At 40.2% G+C, this 19,552-nt stretch overlaps 1 protein-coding gene across 2 annotated transcripts in view; it reads left to right on the top strand.

The window, feature by feature from the left end:
* Positions 1 to 19,552, top strand: part of NCAPG2 (non-SMC condensin II complex subunit G2) — a 1,874,483-nt gene that overhangs the window by 96,754 nt on the left and 1,758,177 nt on the right. For both annotated transcript variants that reach the window (XM_044062031.1, XM_044062030.1), the window contains exon 3: positions 14,929 to 15,117. In XM_044062031.1, coding sequence (XP_043917966.1) covers positions 14,929 to 15,117 — 189 coding nt within the window. The remainder of the gene's footprint in view (positions 1 to 14,928; positions 15,118 to 19,552) is intronic.

Below are 19,552 nucleotides of genomic sequence, written 5' to 3'. Positions count from 1 at the left end.
GGCATGCCGCAGGATACTCAAGGTATTGGACCGATTGATGTATCTCCCTCGGATAGGTCCGGAGCCGCTGAGCAGGCACCGGCTTCTGAGGGTGTATTCAGACCTCAACATTTGTATATCAAACCAACGACAGCTGCCAAAGACAAAAGCATCTTCTAAAACTAAAAACCTGACACATGAGCCACGTGCACAGGCCTCTATGCCTAAAAAACAGATGATCAAAATGGCTGAGGACCTTATTACCTTGATCAGGGGTAACCATCCCCCTCCAGATAAGAGGCCTGGGCAAGACACTAATTATGAACCTTCAGATCAGGTTTCTATTTCTTCTGATTCCTCTTCTGATCAGGAATTATCTATACCTCCCTATGAGGATTCTGATGCAGAGGAGTTTATACCATCTGCATCTCCTTCTGAGGATTATTCATTTGGAGAAATCTTGCATACTTTGAAGGAGCATTTTCACTGGGAGAGTCAAGATTTCTCAGAATCAAAAAAGAGGCTCTGGGATTTCCTTTTCCCTCAGCACAGGCCTTTAGCCATTCCCCCTGTTTTGGACATTGTGGATGATGTGTTTTCGGAGTCCAGCTTGACCCCTGACTCCTTACCTCCGGTTACCCGTAAGCCTGACAGATATTACAGGGTCCCTGACTCACATAAATTTTTATTTAGAAACTCTGCTGTTGATCCTGAAAGGATTCCACAGGGTCCAAAGGGAGTTAAGGCCTCAACAGCAAAAAATCCTACCCCCTCTGACGGAGATTCAAGGGCACTGGACAGATGGGGGGAAAAAAGGTTTATACATCTACAACATTGGCAATCAGGGCCTTAAACTGTCAATTTCATATGCTTAAGTATCAACAACATGTTATGGGATTGCTGAAACAGAAAATAATGATTTCTGAATGTGCAGAAAATAAAGAATTGCAGGAATTATTGCATGCAGCTGAACAGGTTGGAAAGCATACTTCACAATGTGGTTTTGACTCCTTAGAGGCCTCCTGCAGGACCACAGTTACTGGATCTGTGATTAGGAGGCATGCCTGGCTAAAGGAACAAAATTTGCCTGATCATGTTAAAGCTAAATTGCTAGATGCACCTTTACAGCATGATACTCTGTTTAGTGTTAAGGCAGAAGAGGTTTTAAAGAAAATGGAAGACAAAAAGTGTATGCAAACTGTTAAAGACTTCTTACAAGTGCAGCCACCAAGATTCAGTAGACACTGGCCTACAAAAAATTGGTCCTTTCCTGTGTCAGACAGAGCTGAAAGGGGCAACTCCAGACGCCCTAAGGATCCCAGATACCAGGTGCAAGATTCATACAGGTCAAAGCAATGGGGCGCTTCTACCTCCAAAGCTGGAGGAGATCAAGTGCAAACCTACAGAAAACAGTCTCAATGACTTCTCTCTGCCTACACCAAGCACATATCTTTTGGCAGCACCCTTAGGGGGAAAATTAGCACTTTTTGCTCAAAATTGGCAGTTAATAACCCAGGACAAGTGGGTATTAAACATAGTATCGCGGGGATGCAGATTCCATTTCCACACTCTGACAATGGCAAACGGTTGGCCAGATCTGCCAAAAAAATCAGTGGGCAGAGGCACAGAAACAGGTTACGTCCCTCATGGATATGGGGGCCATTCAGCCAGTACCAGAACAGGAAAAAGGACAAGGTTTTTACTCAAGACTGTTCTTGGTACCCAGAAAGGACAAGGCCTGGCGGCCAATACTGGATTTATCTATTTTGAACATATACCTGGACAATCCAAAATTCAAAATGCTGACTTTGCAGCATCTTCTGCCTATGCTGGGCAGGAATGCTTGGCTGGTGACATTAGACATAGATAAGAGGCATACCTGCATGTCCCAATAAGACAATTGTGCAGAAGATACCTCGGATTCAAGGCTGGCTTAATGCATTACCAATTCTCTGCACTGCCCTTTGGCTTATCTACTGCGCCCAGGGTCTTTACAAAGTGCCTGGCACCAGTAATTGCATTTTGCAGATAAGTATACAAATATATCCTTACTTGGACGACTGTCTCATTCAAGCAGAAAACAAGGACATACTAGTTTGACACCTTGCGTTTGTGAAAAGACTTCTAGCAGGCCTAGGGTACACAATAAACGAAAATAAATCACAACTGGTACCCTCTCAAAAGATAACATTCCTGGGTGCAAGCTTGAATACAACTGCCCAGATGGCTTACCTCACACCAGACAAACAAAGGCAACTGACTACTTACTTCAAACTGATGGCAACAAAAACCCAGTTCTCTGCAAGACCAATTCTGCAGGGTTTGGTCTTCATGGCATCCTGCATCCTACTGATTCCATGATTCCATATGCAAGATTGCATAAGAGGAAACTTCAGTGGTACCTAAAAAGTTTATGGAGTCAACATTCTCACAGTCTGGAAACAATGATTCCTCTCATTCCCTGCCTACTACAGGAGTTTCTGTGGTGGGCAAAGGCCCGTCACCAAAACATGGGACAGGTCTTCACTCTACCCCCTGCTAGCCAAACTTTAACAACAGATGCATCCGATTATGCCTGGGGGGCCCACATTGGCAGGAAGATGCATTCAGGGCATATGGACCCCAAAACAAATGCATCTACACATCAACCAGAAAGAGATGCTAGCTGTTCAAAATGCCCTAACAGCCTTCAAGGACTTACTTCATCCAGGACAACTACTGATTAAAGGAGGACAACACCAAGGTCATGTGGTATATAAACAAGCAAGGGGGCACACACTCGTACCCCCTTTGCAGATTAGCCATGGCACTGTGGGTTACAGCTTTGACCTACCAAATACATCTTCAAGCTCAATTCCTGCCAGGAAAGCAAAATACTCTGGCATACGATTTTAAGCAGAAACCTTATGGATCCTCACGAGTGAAAACTAAATCCACAAGTCTTCAGCATGATAACAGAGAAATGGGGGAGCCCAGACATAGATCTATTTGCCTCTCCTCAAAATTATCAATTGAAAAGATTCTGCACAAGGACTCATCACAGACAAGCATGGAAAGTGGGCGCACAGACAAGCATAGAAAGTGGATGCCCTGTCCTTCAGCAGGAAAAACCTATCAGTTTACGCCTTTCCTCCTCTGCCTCTTCTTCCCAAGGTCCTCCTAACAGTCAGACAAGAGAAACCAAAGATGATACTAATTGCCCCAGACTGGCCCACCAATACTGGTACCCAGTCCTAAGTAACTTGTCTCAATATCCAGCTTGGACCTTACCTCAGAGACCTCAACTACTGTCCCAGCAAATCAATGAGATCCTGCACAATCCACTCCAGACACTGAACCTGGCAGCATGGCTGATCATGTAGTTATACAAACACCTCTCAGTAAAGCTGTGATGGATGCCATTTTGGAAGCCAGAAGGCCTAGTATTAGAAAATCTTATGCTGATAAATGGAAGAGATTCTGTGCTTGGAATCAAGCACAAGGAACTGATACAGCAGAACCAAATATTCCTCAGATATTACAATACTTAAATGAGATGCTTGACAAAGGCCTATCTTTCTCATCAATTAAAATCCATGCCTCTGCTATTTCAGCTCATTACAATACAGAGCCACCAATCTTTTCTCATCCTTTACTAAAGCAGTATCTTGGGGGAGTCAAACATTTAAGGCCTCCTAGAAGATCACCATTACCTGCATGGGACCTCAATTATGTGTTGGAAAAGCTCACCCTGCCTCCATTTGAAACAGTTGCTACCGCTGATATAAAGTTCTTATCATGGAAAACAGCTCTGCTACTAGCAATTACTTCAGCAAGAAGAGTTTCAGAGCTACAGGCCCTCATGGCTGTAGAGCCTTTTATCATATTTTACCCTGACAGGGTGTCTCTGAGGACAAATCCTACATTTATGCCTAAGGTGGTTTCCACTGTGGCTCTTAACCAAACAATTCATCTGCCAACCTTTTATCCAAATCCGCAGAACAAGGGGGAGAGAATTCTGCATTCCATGGACGTACACAGACAGCTAAGATTCTACTTGAGCAGGACTAAAGCTCTAAGAAAAACTGAGTAATTACTAGTGACATATGCTGCAGGATCAGAAGGAAAGGCTATTTCAAAGCAGACAATTTCAAAGTGGATGAGCCACTGCATCCATTTCTGCTAATTACACCATGGTAAACTTGTGCCCAAGGGCATTGGGTCTCATTCCACCAGAGCTGCAGCTACTTCAGCAACCTTTCTCAGAGGAGTACCAACCAAAGACATTCTAGAGGCTGCTACTTGGAGTTCTGTTCACACCTTTACAAAGCATTATCATTTGCCTCTCTACTCTAAGTCCAGGGCAGGCTTTGCCACTGCAGTTCTGCAGGGCCTTATAGCTGCACCCAATGCTGTTTAGCTCCAGCCTCCCAACCATAGCTTTGGGATTCTACCCAAATGTTATCACTGCAACAGTGAAACACGAAGAACATAGTACAGTTATGTACACTTACCATAAATGTCGATGTTCGAGTGTATTCACTGTTGCAGTCCAGGTTTCCCTCCCGCCATCCCCCTTTCATTCTGGAGTTTCTTTCCTTCTCTATCTTCTACAGCCTATGTGGTGTATTTGCTTGTAGATGAAGGTAAAGTTTATATTGATGCATGTATATATACATATTTTTGCTACCTTTTTGGGGGCACCTGACATCTGGGGCAAGAAAAACTAAAGAAAATGGCGTCGGCTGCATGTTTTATACCCCTGACGACCCGACGTTATAGAAGAGGAGACAGCAACCGACGCAGGACCCAAGACTTTGGAATTCAGGCTGACTGAGGGCAACCTGTCAGCAGATTACCCAAATGTAATGACTGCAACAGTGACTACAGTCTAACATCTACATTTATGGTAAGTGTACACAACTGTACTTTCCTTATCTTGTTTGCTGCTTGAGCTAGCCAGATGTGATCTCCATGGCAAAGTACAAGTATTTGGGTTCGTAGGTTATTTGTTTCAGATATGGTATTTAAACCAATAACTTTACTTATTCTGGTAGTTTCAACCCTAAATTATTTTACCAGTCTTAGAATTCTTGTTGTTTTTGGGGTTAGTTTTGGGTTTTACCACCTATTTCTCTACCCCTCCCTTATCTTGTTTGGGATGGACATCTCTTGTAGGTTATCTGTGCCTTCTATGTGATTGGTGTACTGCTGTATCTATAGCGCTTTTGTTGTTGTATAGCAAATTTTCAGATGGTCACAATTCAGTCCATTTTACCACGGAATGACTACTGGTTGTGTTCTGTGGTTCTTCAATATGTCTACTACCACAAAAATTACAAGGCAGTCCAGGAGGCTCATTCTTTCAGCTGGGAGATGGTCATTTTTATTTTGGAGCACTGCCCTTTGGTCTCATCACAATACCCCGGATGTTCACCAAATGCATGGAAGTGGTAGCAGCACATCTTGGGTTGGTGTACTGTGTGTTCCCATATCTAGATGATTGGCTAATAAGCGCTGCCACAAGGGATTTGCTGTGTCAGGCCAATGACTCTCTGCTGCAGTTGTGCTATGACTGAGCATATCTAAACTATCCTGTCTTGGTTTGTAATTTACTGTGGAGTTGACTGGTAAGAAAAGTTTTATTTGAATTTATATTGTATTTATCATCACTGTTTTTCACTGTTTATAGGTAGGAAGGTACTGCTTGTTAACAAGATACTTTGGTTCATATTTTGTTGTTTTACCTTTAATGCGCAATGTAAAGGAATCGGCTGTCTGGCATGTAGAACTTGTGTGATCAGAACAACTTTACTGTACTTTATTATTTAGTTGTATACTGCTGATGTGATTTTTGTCATAGAAGCTGATTTAAGTTCTCTTTGAGTTATGTGTTTACTGATTTTTGATTATTCTTTAGCAGTATTTTATTAATTTGAAGCTGAATATGGATTCCTTAAATGAGTATGCAATTAACGATTTGCTAATGCACAAATATCTTGTACAGTGTAATAAATGCTATGCATATTTAAAGGAAACAACTGATAACACTGGTGATCTGTGTTCCTTGTGTCAAAAGTTAGATTATTTGCTTACCATTGTTAGAAGTAAATCTAGACTTGAGGATTGCACCTGTGCAATTGGCATGGCTTGGAGAACTGTTGTTTCATATATTAATGCTGGACTGATGGAACTAAATAATGTTAGGCATAGAACAAATAGAACACATTTAGGAAATGCTGCATCTATTTTCTGCAAAGATCTTTCAATCCCCTGTGAAACAAGACAATGCCCATGACAGCTTTGGAATCCTGGATGTAAGTATTCAGCAATTTGAGAATCCCTTTCTTTCTTTGTTTCCTTCTAAACAAACTGAAGAAGTTCACAACAAATAAGGAAGAAAAAGAAACTGATTAATGACTGTAAAGGAAAGAGAATACATGGTGAAAAGGACACTGCTTTGTTATGTAACACACAGGTTACAGGGAATGATATTTTTATATCCGAAAACCTTCAGCCTAGGCTAAAAGGCATCCTTTTTCCAATGGAGAAGGTAGAAAAAAGAGGCAAGGGGCAGGTGAAAAGGAATAAGTCAAAACTGAACAGTGGAAGGATTGAAGAACATTACTGTTAGAAAACACAAGAGAAAGACAGATGTTGATTACATGCCTCAAGCTGTGGATTTACAATACCAGCTGGATGATAATTTAATGCACAATGAAAACAGTGGGATTAATAAGACTAATGGTGATGGACGATTATCCTTCGTAACAATTGACAGAGCAGATATTACTGTATTAGAAGCTGAAGATTCTTCAGAGCTGGCCAGCAAAGATATTCTTGCAATTGGAGATTCAATTATTAGAGGAACTGATACTTATATTTGCAGAGATAATGAACATCAAATAGTGTTGTGTTTGCCAGGAGCAAAAAAAGATGATGTGAGACAAACCTTGGAATGCATTAATGTAAGGAAGTATGGATCTGTTTTTATTAATGTTGGTACTAATGATGTCACCCGCAAGGATTCTCTGGCTGTTAGTAGGGAACGGACAGCCCTCTTAGATGGTATAACTTGTACTGGTGTTAGGACTTATTTTTCATAATTCTCCTATAAAAAGGATAGTCAGGTCACTGTGAATGAAAAAGATTTTTTGGGTAAATACCTACATGGAAAAATGTCTTGTTTTTAAAAAGTGGAACTGTAGAGCATCCAAGCCTAGTTTTGGGGACACGTGTTCAGACAGGATGGTGTGCATTTGTCAAGATCAGGGAAGAGAATTTTTGCAGCAGATATTTTGCAGTATTTGACAAACACTAGACAGGATTTTTGCCAGGTCGAAAGTTTAACACTTCACAGATAGCAAAATTTGAGGCATCTCTGATGGTTGTTAATGCTAGGAGCATTAATAATAAAGTTTTTTTTTTTAATTGGAAAATTTGCTGCGTTCCCACAAGATTGATATTGTTATCGTTTGTGAAACATGGTTAAAGAACAAAGACTGGAAACCAGTTCTGTCAGAGTATAAATGTTTTTATTGTAACAAACATTGTAACAAAAAATCAGGTGGAGGTGTTATGATAGGTATTAAAGATAGCTATGAGACCTGTCATTATTACATGTTCAATGAAAATACCAACACTATAGACTGCATAACTGTGACAATAAAGACAGCCCTGGGACATATAACAATTGTTGGAGTGTATAGAACACCAAAATCAAGTGCAGATGACCTAGAAGAATTCATACATTTCTTGCATGAAATACAGGAGGGAAGAATAATATTACCTGGGGACTTAAATTTACCAGAAACAGACTGGAATAATATTGATTCAACAATGTTAGTAGGGAAATTATTCACAGCGTATATTCTGGAACAACAATCAACAATTGCTTCAGATTGTAAAAAAAAAAAAAAACCTGCCCAGGAGATGGAACATACTAGACAATGCTTGTGTTCCCAGAGAAATTACTTTAACTTCAAGACAAGTTTTACCACCATTGATGTTCAGTGAACATGGGATTTTAAAGATTAATTTGTTGCTAGATAATTCTGCCAAACTGAAATCTAAGCCAGTGCACAGAAGGTTAGTTACAGATTATATGGAAGCAAAACAGTCACTATGTAAAACTAACTGGGGTGAAATGTTCAGTGGATAAACTGCAGATGGAACGTGGAAAGATTTGAAAGAGAAATTGTTTGAGTGCAAAAAAAATAAAAAAAAAATGTTTAACATCCGGATCTAGGCATACAACATCAGGGGTATATATTTCCATAAGAACAAGATCTGATTAAGGTGAGAGACAAAAATTAGAGGTCAAACTACAACTTTGAAAACTGAAACAAGCTAGACAAACAGATTAAGCATAGTGTGAGACAAGATCAAGAAAATTTTTAATAAAATTACATAAAGATATTGAGCACAATAGGAAAACTTTTTATAAATACATAAGATGTGGAAGGAGTAAAGACACACACATTGATAAGCTGTTTGCAGATTCTAAAATTTATTCTCAGACACAACAGATTGTAGATATATTTACAAAATATTATGCTTAACACTTTGGCTCCGCAAAAGGGGTGATAACTTGTCCGAGTGACATCCAGTTAACTCCAGATACTGGAATCAAAATAGATTTATATTGAAAATGAACTGCTCAAACTGGATCCAAACAAAGCACAGGGAGGCGATGGAATTAGTAATAATGACCTGAGAACACTTTAGCAAGAACTTACAGTATCATTATATTTGTTGTTCACTAGGTCATATAAATATGGGGTGATTCCTCAAGATGCGCTTATTAAGCCTGTTTTTAAGGGAAAGGGGAAAGACCCTTAAGTCTACTTTCATGTTTTGGAAAAATAACGGAGAATTGGATACGTTGCTGTCAAAATTATATAGGTTGAGCCTTGAAACCATATGTCAGCATGCATATGTTGCAAACAGATCTATTACCACCTGTAACATGATGTTCTGTAACCATATAATAACAGCTATGAATAAAAAAATGTGCTGTGATGTAATTTATATAGATATAACTTCAGCATTTGACAGGGTCATGCACAAAACACTGATCAATAAATTAGAACAACTAGGTATTGATGTACTCTTGATAAGATGGATAGTTGCATGGCTTACAAATAGGACATGGCAAGTATCATACAGCAACTAGACAAGTGAAATCCTTGGTGTTACAGTCGGGGTGTCCCACAGGGCTCTGTCCTAGGCCCTTACTTGTTTAGATTGTATCTTTCAGACCTAACTTTTTCATCTGAGGTGTTCTGCAGTCTATATGCAGATGACCTGAAATTGGGTAAACTGATTACGTGTTACAGATAAGGCGTATCTGCAAAATAACATGATTGAATTGAACATTTGGGCACAGGAGAATAATATGCTGATAAATGCTTTAAAAACTAAGCATATGAGGTTTGGGAGACATAAATTGAAAGTTGAATGTTTAATACAGCAAACAGTGATTGAAACTGTAGATTCATTTAAGGACCTGGGTAGATTCAGCTAAGAGTTTTTGTAATCATATCAACCAATTGGTTAATGATAGGGTGCTGTGGTGGTACAGCGGTAGCATTGTTTCCTCCTAGCAAGAGGTTCTCCTGTTCGATTCACGGCTGGAGTGCCTTCTGTGTGGAGTCTGCATGTCCTCCCCGCGGTCGAGTGGCCTCCGAAAGAAATGTGTGAATGGGTGTGCCTTTGCTGAAGGTTGGGCATCTGGCTGGCAACTCGGCACCATAAAAAAAAATCTACTGCCAATCATTAACGGACCGGAGTTCTGCTGTTGCGACCCCTAACCGGGAAAAGCCGAAAAGACAAACCGCTATAGAACTATAGGTTGTATAAAAAAATTTATAAACTCTAGGAAATCAAAAATAATGAAGTAATTGTTTTAGTTACATTAGACTCAAACTTGAGTATGGAATAACAATATGGAAATCCTATAAGAAAACAAGCATGAGTAAACGGGAAAGAATACAGCGGAAATATAACAAGGGCATCCATGGATGTGAAAATTTAAGTTATTATGAAAGACTAAAATATCTGCACTTGTATAGTGTCTAGATATCTAAGAGGAGTTCTTATTCATGTATATAGGGTATTTAGAGACTACTACCTCTGGGAATGTTTGGGGTTATCAGAAAGTACTAAATCATCAGACAAACCTATGTAGAAGATACTATAGGAATGAGAAGTGTACTAATTGGTTCTCTGACAAGAGTAGCTGATGCATGGAACCGACTACCAAATTACATTAAAGCAAGTACTAGTTTAGGTATTTTTAAGAACAGCCTGGGCACTTATTATGGGATCAAGTGTTTTGGTATATTGGCAAGCTAGAAGGGCATTGATGCCTGTGCTTGAAATATTTGTATGTATATACGTATGTATGACCTAAGAATTGCAATCAACCTGGAGAAGTCCAGTCTAACACTAGTCCAGACCATAATGTTCATAGGATACCACCACACTATGTCAAAGACGGCCACATTTCTGGAATCAAGCTTAGCCATGCTGCGCCATTAAGCTTTCTGCTCCATTCACACCAAAATTCCACAGTGAGATCCAGTCTATATCTTTTGGGCTCTGTGGCAGCATCCATCATCCTTATCTCTCATTCCATATTCTACAATAAATGTGTTAGCATGGACTCTGTTGGTATAATAGTCCATCTTTGTGCTTCCCAGTTACTGTTGGGAATCTGCAGGCAGCGTATTCATTGGTGGCTAAGTTCTACTCTGGTCTCTTTAGGTCATCCTTTCATCTCCTTCTCCTGTGAGCCACTGTGACCACGGGCACATGCCTGCTGGGATGAGGGTGTGGTGGGGGGAATTTTAAGGGGAAGACTGTCCAAGGTACTTTGTTGTTGACAGAGGTCAATCTTCATATCAGTGTTGTGGAGATGAGGTGGTTGTCCTAACATAAGCTTTTCAGGACTCCCTCCTCATGATTCTGATTGCTGTCCAGACTGACTGTTTTTGTGGTCTGGTACATCAACAAACAAGGAGACACCTGTTCATACTCTTTGCCAGGAAGGCATGAGACTTTGACAGTGAGCAATGTCTTTCCAGTGCTTTCTAATTGCATCACATATCCAAGAGAACTGCAATGTATTAAAAGGCAAGCTGAGCAGGTCCGTTCTACTGAATGAGTGATCTCTGACGGTGGCTTCCATGATTTTGAGCCACTGTAGCCACCTGGACACAATCTCCTAGATAGCTAAACTTCTGGAATCAAGGTTAGCCACACTGCACCATCAAGCTTCCTTTCATCTGTTTGCAACCCTGGCCAACACCAAACGCAGCAGATACTTTATCCTATTTCCCTGTAATAGGCAGCCACTGAGGGGCGCTCCCATCCACACTTGGCCTGTGGGTATCTTTTACGCTTACTCTCAGAGATCCCTTCTAACCAAAGCTTTGCAGAAAATGGCCTGATGCAAGGTGAAGGTGAGTCTCAACACTCCCCTTTTGGCCTTGACAGATATGGCTACCCTTCCTGTGGCCTCATCTGGTGCACTTTCCAGATCAGATTTCTCACCTGTCCTGCAAGCTTCACCAGGATTAATTCCTGAAGTTGACCACTTGGTTTCCCCACTTCCACTGATGGCCATACGTTCCAGGCTTTCATCCAGTGTGCTGCACATCTCATCTCTTCCGAAGCCTTTCACCAAAGTGTAGAGAAACAAGTTTAAAAATGTTCTCCATCTGGGCCTCTACCAAAGGTTTAGATCCTTTTACAGCTCCTTTGTCAATAATTCCAGATTTTCTCACAGATCTCTCTCTCATGTTAGCTATTCCACCATCAAAGTTGATTTGGCAGCTATCTTGAATTTTCATGTTGGCAAAGGCTAGATGCCTTAAGTTAGTTAAAACTGTCTAAAGCTTTTTTGCACTGTATGTTTCACCTGTGGTATCTTAAGGGATCATGTTTCACCTTGGGATATTAGTATTTCACTCTATGCCGTGACAAAACTTATTTTTGAGTCTACAGCTGCCACACAATTGAAATTCCTTTCTTGGACAATCTTTTTCTTTGTGGAAGTTTTTCTGCACGGAGGACCTCAGAACTGCCTTGTTGTATAAAACAGCACATATGGTCATTCATAAAGAAAGTGCTGCTCTAATCAAATCCTAATTCCCATCACAGTTATTTTGGACTCTGCATTGAATCTACTAATCTCTCTTTTTTCCCCAACTTCTCAAACAAGGTTGAATATCTCCTACATTTGATGGATGTTCATCAATTACTTTTCTATTTTACACTATACTAAGGACCTCAAAATCTGACTAACTTTTTGTCTCCTCCTGTAAAGCTAAACTTGGAACCAGCATCTCCAAAGTCATGTTGTCCAGGTGGTTGTCCGATTGCATTATATTTGTCTGTAGAGCTAATGGACAATCTCTTCAAACTAGAGTGGAGGTAGCTTCTGCAGCTTTCTTCCTAGAGTCTCTATTGATGATGTCTGTGCAGCAACTGCAGTGCACACATTTGTCTTGCATTACAAGCTGGGCCTGCATTCTAGGTCTATAGCTTTGTTTGTCTCCACCATCTTTCAAAACATCCTTCCATAAGTCTTTCACGGGTTTGTGGTAGCTGAGGAGTCTATCCCATTAGTTGAGACAGATGTAAAAGACAACATTGGATATAAATTTATGTACTTAAAATAACATCAGAGCTGAGTTGTTGTCTTTCCAGCGGTCTCAATTTTTACTTCCTCAGTCCCCCTTGCATACTGTCAGTGTCTTGGGTTTTCAATTGAGCATACTAGACCTCTCAGAAGCCTTGTCTTACTTAGTCTTTGTATTATTGCCATTTTAGTCCTTTCTTCTTCTTTAGCATAAGTGAAGTATTCTGTATGGAGAGGGGTGGAACTGAGCTTTGGATACAAAGTCTGAGAGTTGCCAGCGTCTGACCCCATTGGGATAAATTATAACCATTGGTTGAGACATTCGGAAGTAGACAGCATTGATCATACATTATGCTAAGTACATAACTTCTGAATTTCTTTGCGCAGACTGTCTTCTAACTCTACTGTGTTTTTTTTTTCTTAAGGTTCTTCTTGAAAGGCCACCTACCTTTTCTTCATATCAGCCTCTGATTTTTGCATGTCACCCTCTGAATTTTGCATTTTTATCAGCTCATCTAAATAACTAGCCATAACTATTTCGATTTTTTTTTTCCAACCTTTATTTTAGTTTCTTTTATTTTAAATACCTTTGAGTGTATTTGATTTATTTTCCTTTAAATTACTAGAGGTTATTTCCTGTACCAAAGCTCTAACTTGAACTGGTTCTTGCTGAACAGGTGCGAGACTCTTCCTAGCTAGGGTTTTTTTTTCTTGTTTTCTGGTTGTTTTTCTCTTAGGTTCTCTAACTGTTTTTTCTTTGCTGACATCCAGGTAGTGTAATTAATAGCTAGTGACCAAATTTTACACAAACTCACAGATTTGCTGGTCTTTTTTTTTTTTTTTTTTTGTGTGTGTGTTTTCTCAGTGGTAAAGCTGAAATCAACCTGTTGATCTGTATGTAGCCATTTTCAAAGTCCCAAAAAGAATGAGTGTTTAGTAAGAGAGCATTATCTGTGAATGTAGGGCAGTTACTACACTGCCTGTGGATGCTGATTTGCTTATAATGTGGATAACAGGAGGAGCTCAAGCAGACTGACCTTCCAATTTAGTCCAGAGAGTCATGGAATTCATTTGAATTGTGCACACTATATATATAGTTAGATGAGATATTTTTTTGGGTTGGATTGTGGAGGAATGTAACTGTGGAATATCGTATGGACGGATACACTATTTAACACTGTTAAGAAATGTAAAGAAATGAGGTTATTTTGTGTTTAGTTGGCAAGAGTATCCTGCCTAACACAGTATAACTGTGTGTATGACTAAATAAAGTAAATATAGAAATTGAGGTTGTATTTGCGGCCATGACAACTCAAAGTATGAGCGACATTGGCTGCTAGAGGCTTTTTGGAGGACATGTGATGCACACTGCAGCTCACTCCACAACTGGCTGCACTTGAAAGTATTGCTAGTCACACCAATAGGATTTGGGAGAAGTAGACAGTTTGAAAACCTGTATGGATCAAGATGCATGCCTCTATGCAGTACACATTGCAGCCTCGCTGCCTTAAGTGCAGTGTCATGCAAATGAGGGCGGTTTACAAAACAGCTGAAAAAGCTCAGTAAATACAGTGGCTAATAGAAAACAGAACTCTTCACGGTTCTACACCAGAGTGCTATAAATGGCTAGGCAGGTTTTACTCCTATTAGAGTAAACTAGAAGCAATTCTTAGCTAGATGACTGGCCAAGAATGCCTTTTCCCTAAACTAGAATATTGCCTTCCTATACTGTCTTTACACTTGGAGTATATGTCACTGATGGTAAAATTGCCAGATTTGTCCTCTTTGCCGACATGTGTGTGCACCACTGCAACCTTCTAAATGGCTACCCATTGCTGAAAGGTATCCTTTTCTATGATCCTTATATACATTTTTAAATGACAGCAACTGCTGGAAGAACAGGGGAGGGTCTTTGGGCCAGTCCACCTACCTGGTTGCAAATAGTAAATAATAAATTATATTAAACTTACTAAAAAGGAGAAACAGAAAAAAACAGTTATCCAGGATCGTGCAGAGTTTGATATTTAGTTAAATGTGTATTCTCACATTCGCTTTTCTAGCACACTCCATATGGATCCTGTCCTTCTCTAAAGAATCCTTTAAAAGTGTCCCGTACTATCTCTGGACTATCCTTGCATATATATCCCTTGGCAGTCGTACCTTTTTAACTACCACAATTTTTCTTGTATTCAGTACTTTCATTGTTGCTTAGCAGTTCTAGTTTAAAACATTTATAAATCAGCATTGTAAAGAAATGGTTAGGTAATGTGATCGTGAGGCAGATTTTAAGAGTTTCATAACTACTTATGCTTTTATTTTTACAGAAAGAGGATTCAGATCCATTTGATATAAATGAGTTGCTGCAGGAGTTGCCAAGAAAACAAAAAACAGAATTATGGGAGAGGCTGAGAAAATTGTTAACAGATGTTCTGGTGGAGAATCCAGTAGAGACGTGGCTGCAACTTGATGATGACAGTGATGATGACATGGAAGTAGAGAACTCTCCTAATGTGGTAAGATAGCACGGCCCCAAATTATTAGAACCATACCTCTCAGCTCTTCAGATTTTCAAAAAATGCTCAGGTTTCTATCTCCTAATTTTGTAATTTTCTGACATCATTGATAATTGAAGTTGCTAAATGATGACAGTCATTTGAATTTCAGATATCGTAGCCTACAGAAAATGCATGGTAATACAAACTCTGTTACTCTGTCCACTTTCTAAGTTTAAAAAAAACAGTATTTAAAATATCTTCCTGATTTTGGGCCTTTCCCCACGGCTTTGTCCAGAATTCATGTGTGTGTGTGTGTGTGTGTGTGTGTGTGTGTGTGTGTGTGTGTGTGTGTGTGTGATATATATATAAATGTAAATAAATATACGATTTTCTTTTTGTTTAGTTGCAGTAATTTTTATTCTTGAGCATTTGCTGAGTGAACTTTTCATCCCCTTATTTCATTTAATTTCTTTTGCCTATGGTTTATGCCATTGACTTTGGTTTCAGGATAGACTGTTGTATTTTCTGTTCCACTGTTGAGGACTAATTCTCATATGTAACATTAAAGTCAAGGGAGAATCACCTGGAAACTAATCCAACTGTTTTCAAGTTTTTAGTACTAGTCACAAAGTAGCATAATCATTTATACATGGTTATATGCACTTCCTTCAGAAGAGCTACCTTCCATTTTCTTCACCAGCGAGTCATATGATTTATTTGTTTAGGTTTGAGAAAAGAAAATGATGCAACTTGATACTTCGCTGAATCTGTTAGTGGGACTGGACTTTAGTTGGCTTTTTTTTTTTTTTTTAATCTAGCTTGGTGGTATTCAAAGGATTTCCTCTGTATAACTTTAGTCCTTTTCACTGCCTTGCTCTTTATGTTGGGGTGATGCCAACTCTTTTGGCAACATAACATGAGTCATTTTAGCATTGATGAATGCTTGTTCATTGTAGTCTGTATTGACATCCTTCAGTCGCTAGGAGCAGGTGCTGTTTAAGTTAAGCCATCACTGAGGTTCAGCTTCAGTTTTTGAAGTTACTTCTTGGAGTGTACTAATGGTGTTTCAATTTTTTTTTTTTTTTTTGAAAACTCCATTTCCAGCTCCATTCTTGTTTTAATTCTCATAAGGCTGTTTTGCAGAGTTCATTTCTAATTATAATGAGGTCCTCCTTTTACCAGCTCCTGGTAAGTGATTTACTAATTCGCTAATTTTAGCCTTTTTACTTAAAAAACACTTTTTTTTAGTTTTTTTTTTTTTTTTTTTTTTTTTTTTGAGAAATTTGTCTGTCTCTTCCCTTAGCTCCTCCCTCTATAGTGCCTGTTGACTCTCTCTCTGCTTCTTCTGCTACAGGACCAGCCCTTATGCAGGTTATTGCCGAAAGTGGGCTGCTCCTGACTCTGTGAGAGCCCAGTCCCTAGGAGGCCTTCAAAATTTATCACTGCCCGTGTGACAAGCAATTCTCACTAAGGGTGTCCCTTGTGTCTGGTGGTGGGCTGCTGCTGCCAAAAAAGAGAGGTTTCCCAGGATCCTTCGTGCTCTAATCTCCTAATAAGGACTCTCTAGGACCATGGATAGGATGTTTTCCAGATGGTGACCTTTCTCCCCAGCTTTACGCGTTCGCTGAATTACCTTATCTCATGTCACTTCACATATCCTTAAGGAGCTGATGTTCAGATGGGGATGACTTTGCAGATCCTTTTAAAGCCCCTTTTCAAAATTCTCCCTTTGATGGGTCAGCTTTGTGGCCTCAGGTGGTGAAGAAACTTTGACCAGGTGTGAGCAGGGCAAGACAAGACTCTCTTTCTGTTTCCCAGGAGTCCGTTCCTCCCCCTTCCCACCCTAAGGCAAAGGGAAAAATGGCAAATCCTTACCCCTAGAGCAGAGAGGGGGCAACAACAGCTAGGCTGCTCTAGGAGGAGAGGGGTCCAAACCAAAAAAAGGGAAACTCTGAGCCTCTCTCTCAGCATCCCTGAGATGTTGCCCGGCTTGTCCCTCCTGGAGGCAGTCGGGAGAAGATTATCACTGTTGCCAGAAGCCCCAGAAGCCCTCAAGACAGACAGATGTACAGTCGATCATATCCAAGGGTTAATTCCCTTCCAGATGTACACCCCGGTAAGGGAAATTGCAGAGAGTTAGTCTCAAAACTACTGCAAAAAAGCCATTCAGCCAGACTGGAGACCAATATTGGATCTCAGCAGACTCACAAGTCTGTGAGGAAAACAAGATTTCGAATGGTCACTCAGTCAATTATCAGCCACCACCAGGCATCAGCTTATTCAAGCCAGGGATTACACAATAAGTCTTTGTTCTCTTTGGGCAAAACTTAAACACTGTTCGGATGTCAGCTACCCTTACAGATCAAAGAGTTTCACATTCATTCAGAGTTCGTTTCGATCATTCTGGCCAAACAGAAAGTACAGGCAGAATGGTTCTAAAAGGTGAGGCTCGGCTGGCTGGCGGCCTCTTCTTTCTGGCTGGGCTTTCCACATCTCCTCTTCAGTGGATGCTGTTCACACAGTGGTCGTACCAACAACTTCAATCACGTCACAGATTCTGGTGGCCTCCCTGATCGGGTGGGGGGTCATATCAGGCAGAGGATGGTGTGGGGCGTGGCAGCCGTTCGAGTACCATCTCTGCATAAATGTCCTTCATGCCTCACGGTGGTCTCTCAAGCAATCTATAGCGGAAGATTCTCATTGCCCCTTACTGGCCTCGGCCAGTTTTTTCCCGTCCTTCCTCACCTTTGCTTTTGGTGGCATGATTCACCAATCCCGTCAGCTGCACGGTCTATCCCTTCTCCATGGTTGCTCCACTTCCTTCCTTAGCAGGGCTTCCTTTGATCCAGTTTACATCGCCCAGGTTTGCCTAAGGTCGCTTCAAGAAGAATTTGACTATTTGTGCAGCGCCCACTTGGGCCACTCCTCACACTTTGGACTTGGCCTCCAGGGACAGAGCAGTTTTTTCTCTACAGTCCTCAGAGTCTTGACAACTTAACATTAAGAAGTTGTACCTACCATAGCGTTCCATGTTAGTTGTCTTCTCTTTCTTCCTTTTGAAGTGTTTTTATGCTTGGTGGGAACGTTATGGTAGGTACATAACTTCTTATTCACAGATTAGTATGAGGCTAACTGCCCTTATGGGCCATTTTAACCCTGCACCTTATGTTTATAAGTCAAATATTTAACCATTATGCCAGCCTCCCACCTTTTGTGCATTTTCATCCTGAGTCTAGTCCCTTGGTACCTGTGGAATATTTTTGTGCATCATTAAATTCTGAGTTTATTCATTTAAATTAATTATTCTCAGAAACTCTTTTAATGTATTTTTGTCTCCTTCACAACAGCCGGTAATGCAGTGTGGGTGAGTTTGCTACAAGAGGGCTGTTATTGTGGTGGATTTGGGGGATTATGTACTCTTCACTCCCTCCACTATAATGGCAGAACAGCAGCACCTGTTGCTGAAACAGGCCTGCAGTACTTGTACTAGTGCCTTAGTTACTTGCTACAGTACTCTGCACTGCTTGGCAGGATTAGTGTGCTCTTCTGTCAGCAAACTGCTAGTGACCCTGCCCTGGTCTTTCCAGCAGTAGGTTCTCAACATCAAGGAACTTATGCAGCTCTTTCTGCTGAATAGGCAACAGAGCTAAACTTTTCAATGGTACCTCTCTCTCTGTCCAGCTCCTACAGCAGTAAATCTAACTGTTCGAACCTGAGTTGTCCAGATTACTCCCTGTGTATCATCGTTTCCTTGTAAATGCTGAATTTTGGTAGGGCATTATAAACTTCTTATTCTAGATTCATAGCTCCATTTTGTGTATTAGAATTCTGAGTTTTAACTTCATTCTGCTTTTTAATTGGTAGAGAACCAGTTGCATTTCTGTACTGTTACCATGTTGAGTCTAATATTGGAGGCCCCACCTCCTCATTTCCTATGCTAACTCAATATTCTTGAGTGACATTCGAGAATGTGCACAAAATGAAGGAACAGTTCTACATTCTTAATTTTTCTGGAAACATTTGCTTCTGAAGTACTAAGTATTCCTTCCAACTGTTCTTCATTTTGATTTACATGTTTTACCCAGTTGCATTTAAAAAAGGAGTTATATTTTTCCACTTCTGATTTGACTGGGCTAATATTGAAGTTTCAGAAGAGAAGAGAAAGAGCCTTGTAAGTTGGTTTTGCTGTCCTTTCTTTCTCATTGTATTCCTTATCAAGATTCTGTCAACATTAAGACAGTTCAGTTGTTCCTCTGAGTGCTTTTAAAGAAAAAAAATACCCCAAAATGAAACCTATATTTTATTATATATTGCTGTCTTCTTCTGGTAATGGGATTGGGGTTCCTATATTAAGATATGGCCTAGATATCCTGTATAGTTACCCCTCTCTTTTTGGTTACAGTGACAGTACTGCAAGTCTGTTGCTTTTTAGATGGTTTGTGAAACCAGGCTA

The sequence above is a fragment of the Protopterus annectens genome, chromosome 2.part1 (genome assembly GCF_019279795.1).
Source record: "Protopterus annectens isolate FY-2018-M chromosome 2.part1, PAN1.0, whole genome shotgun sequence".
Lineage (NCBI taxonomy): Eukaryota > Metazoa > Chordata > Ceratodontiformes > Protopteridae > Protopterus > Protopterus annectens.
This window is presented reverse-complemented; position numbering and strand designations above follow the sequence as displayed.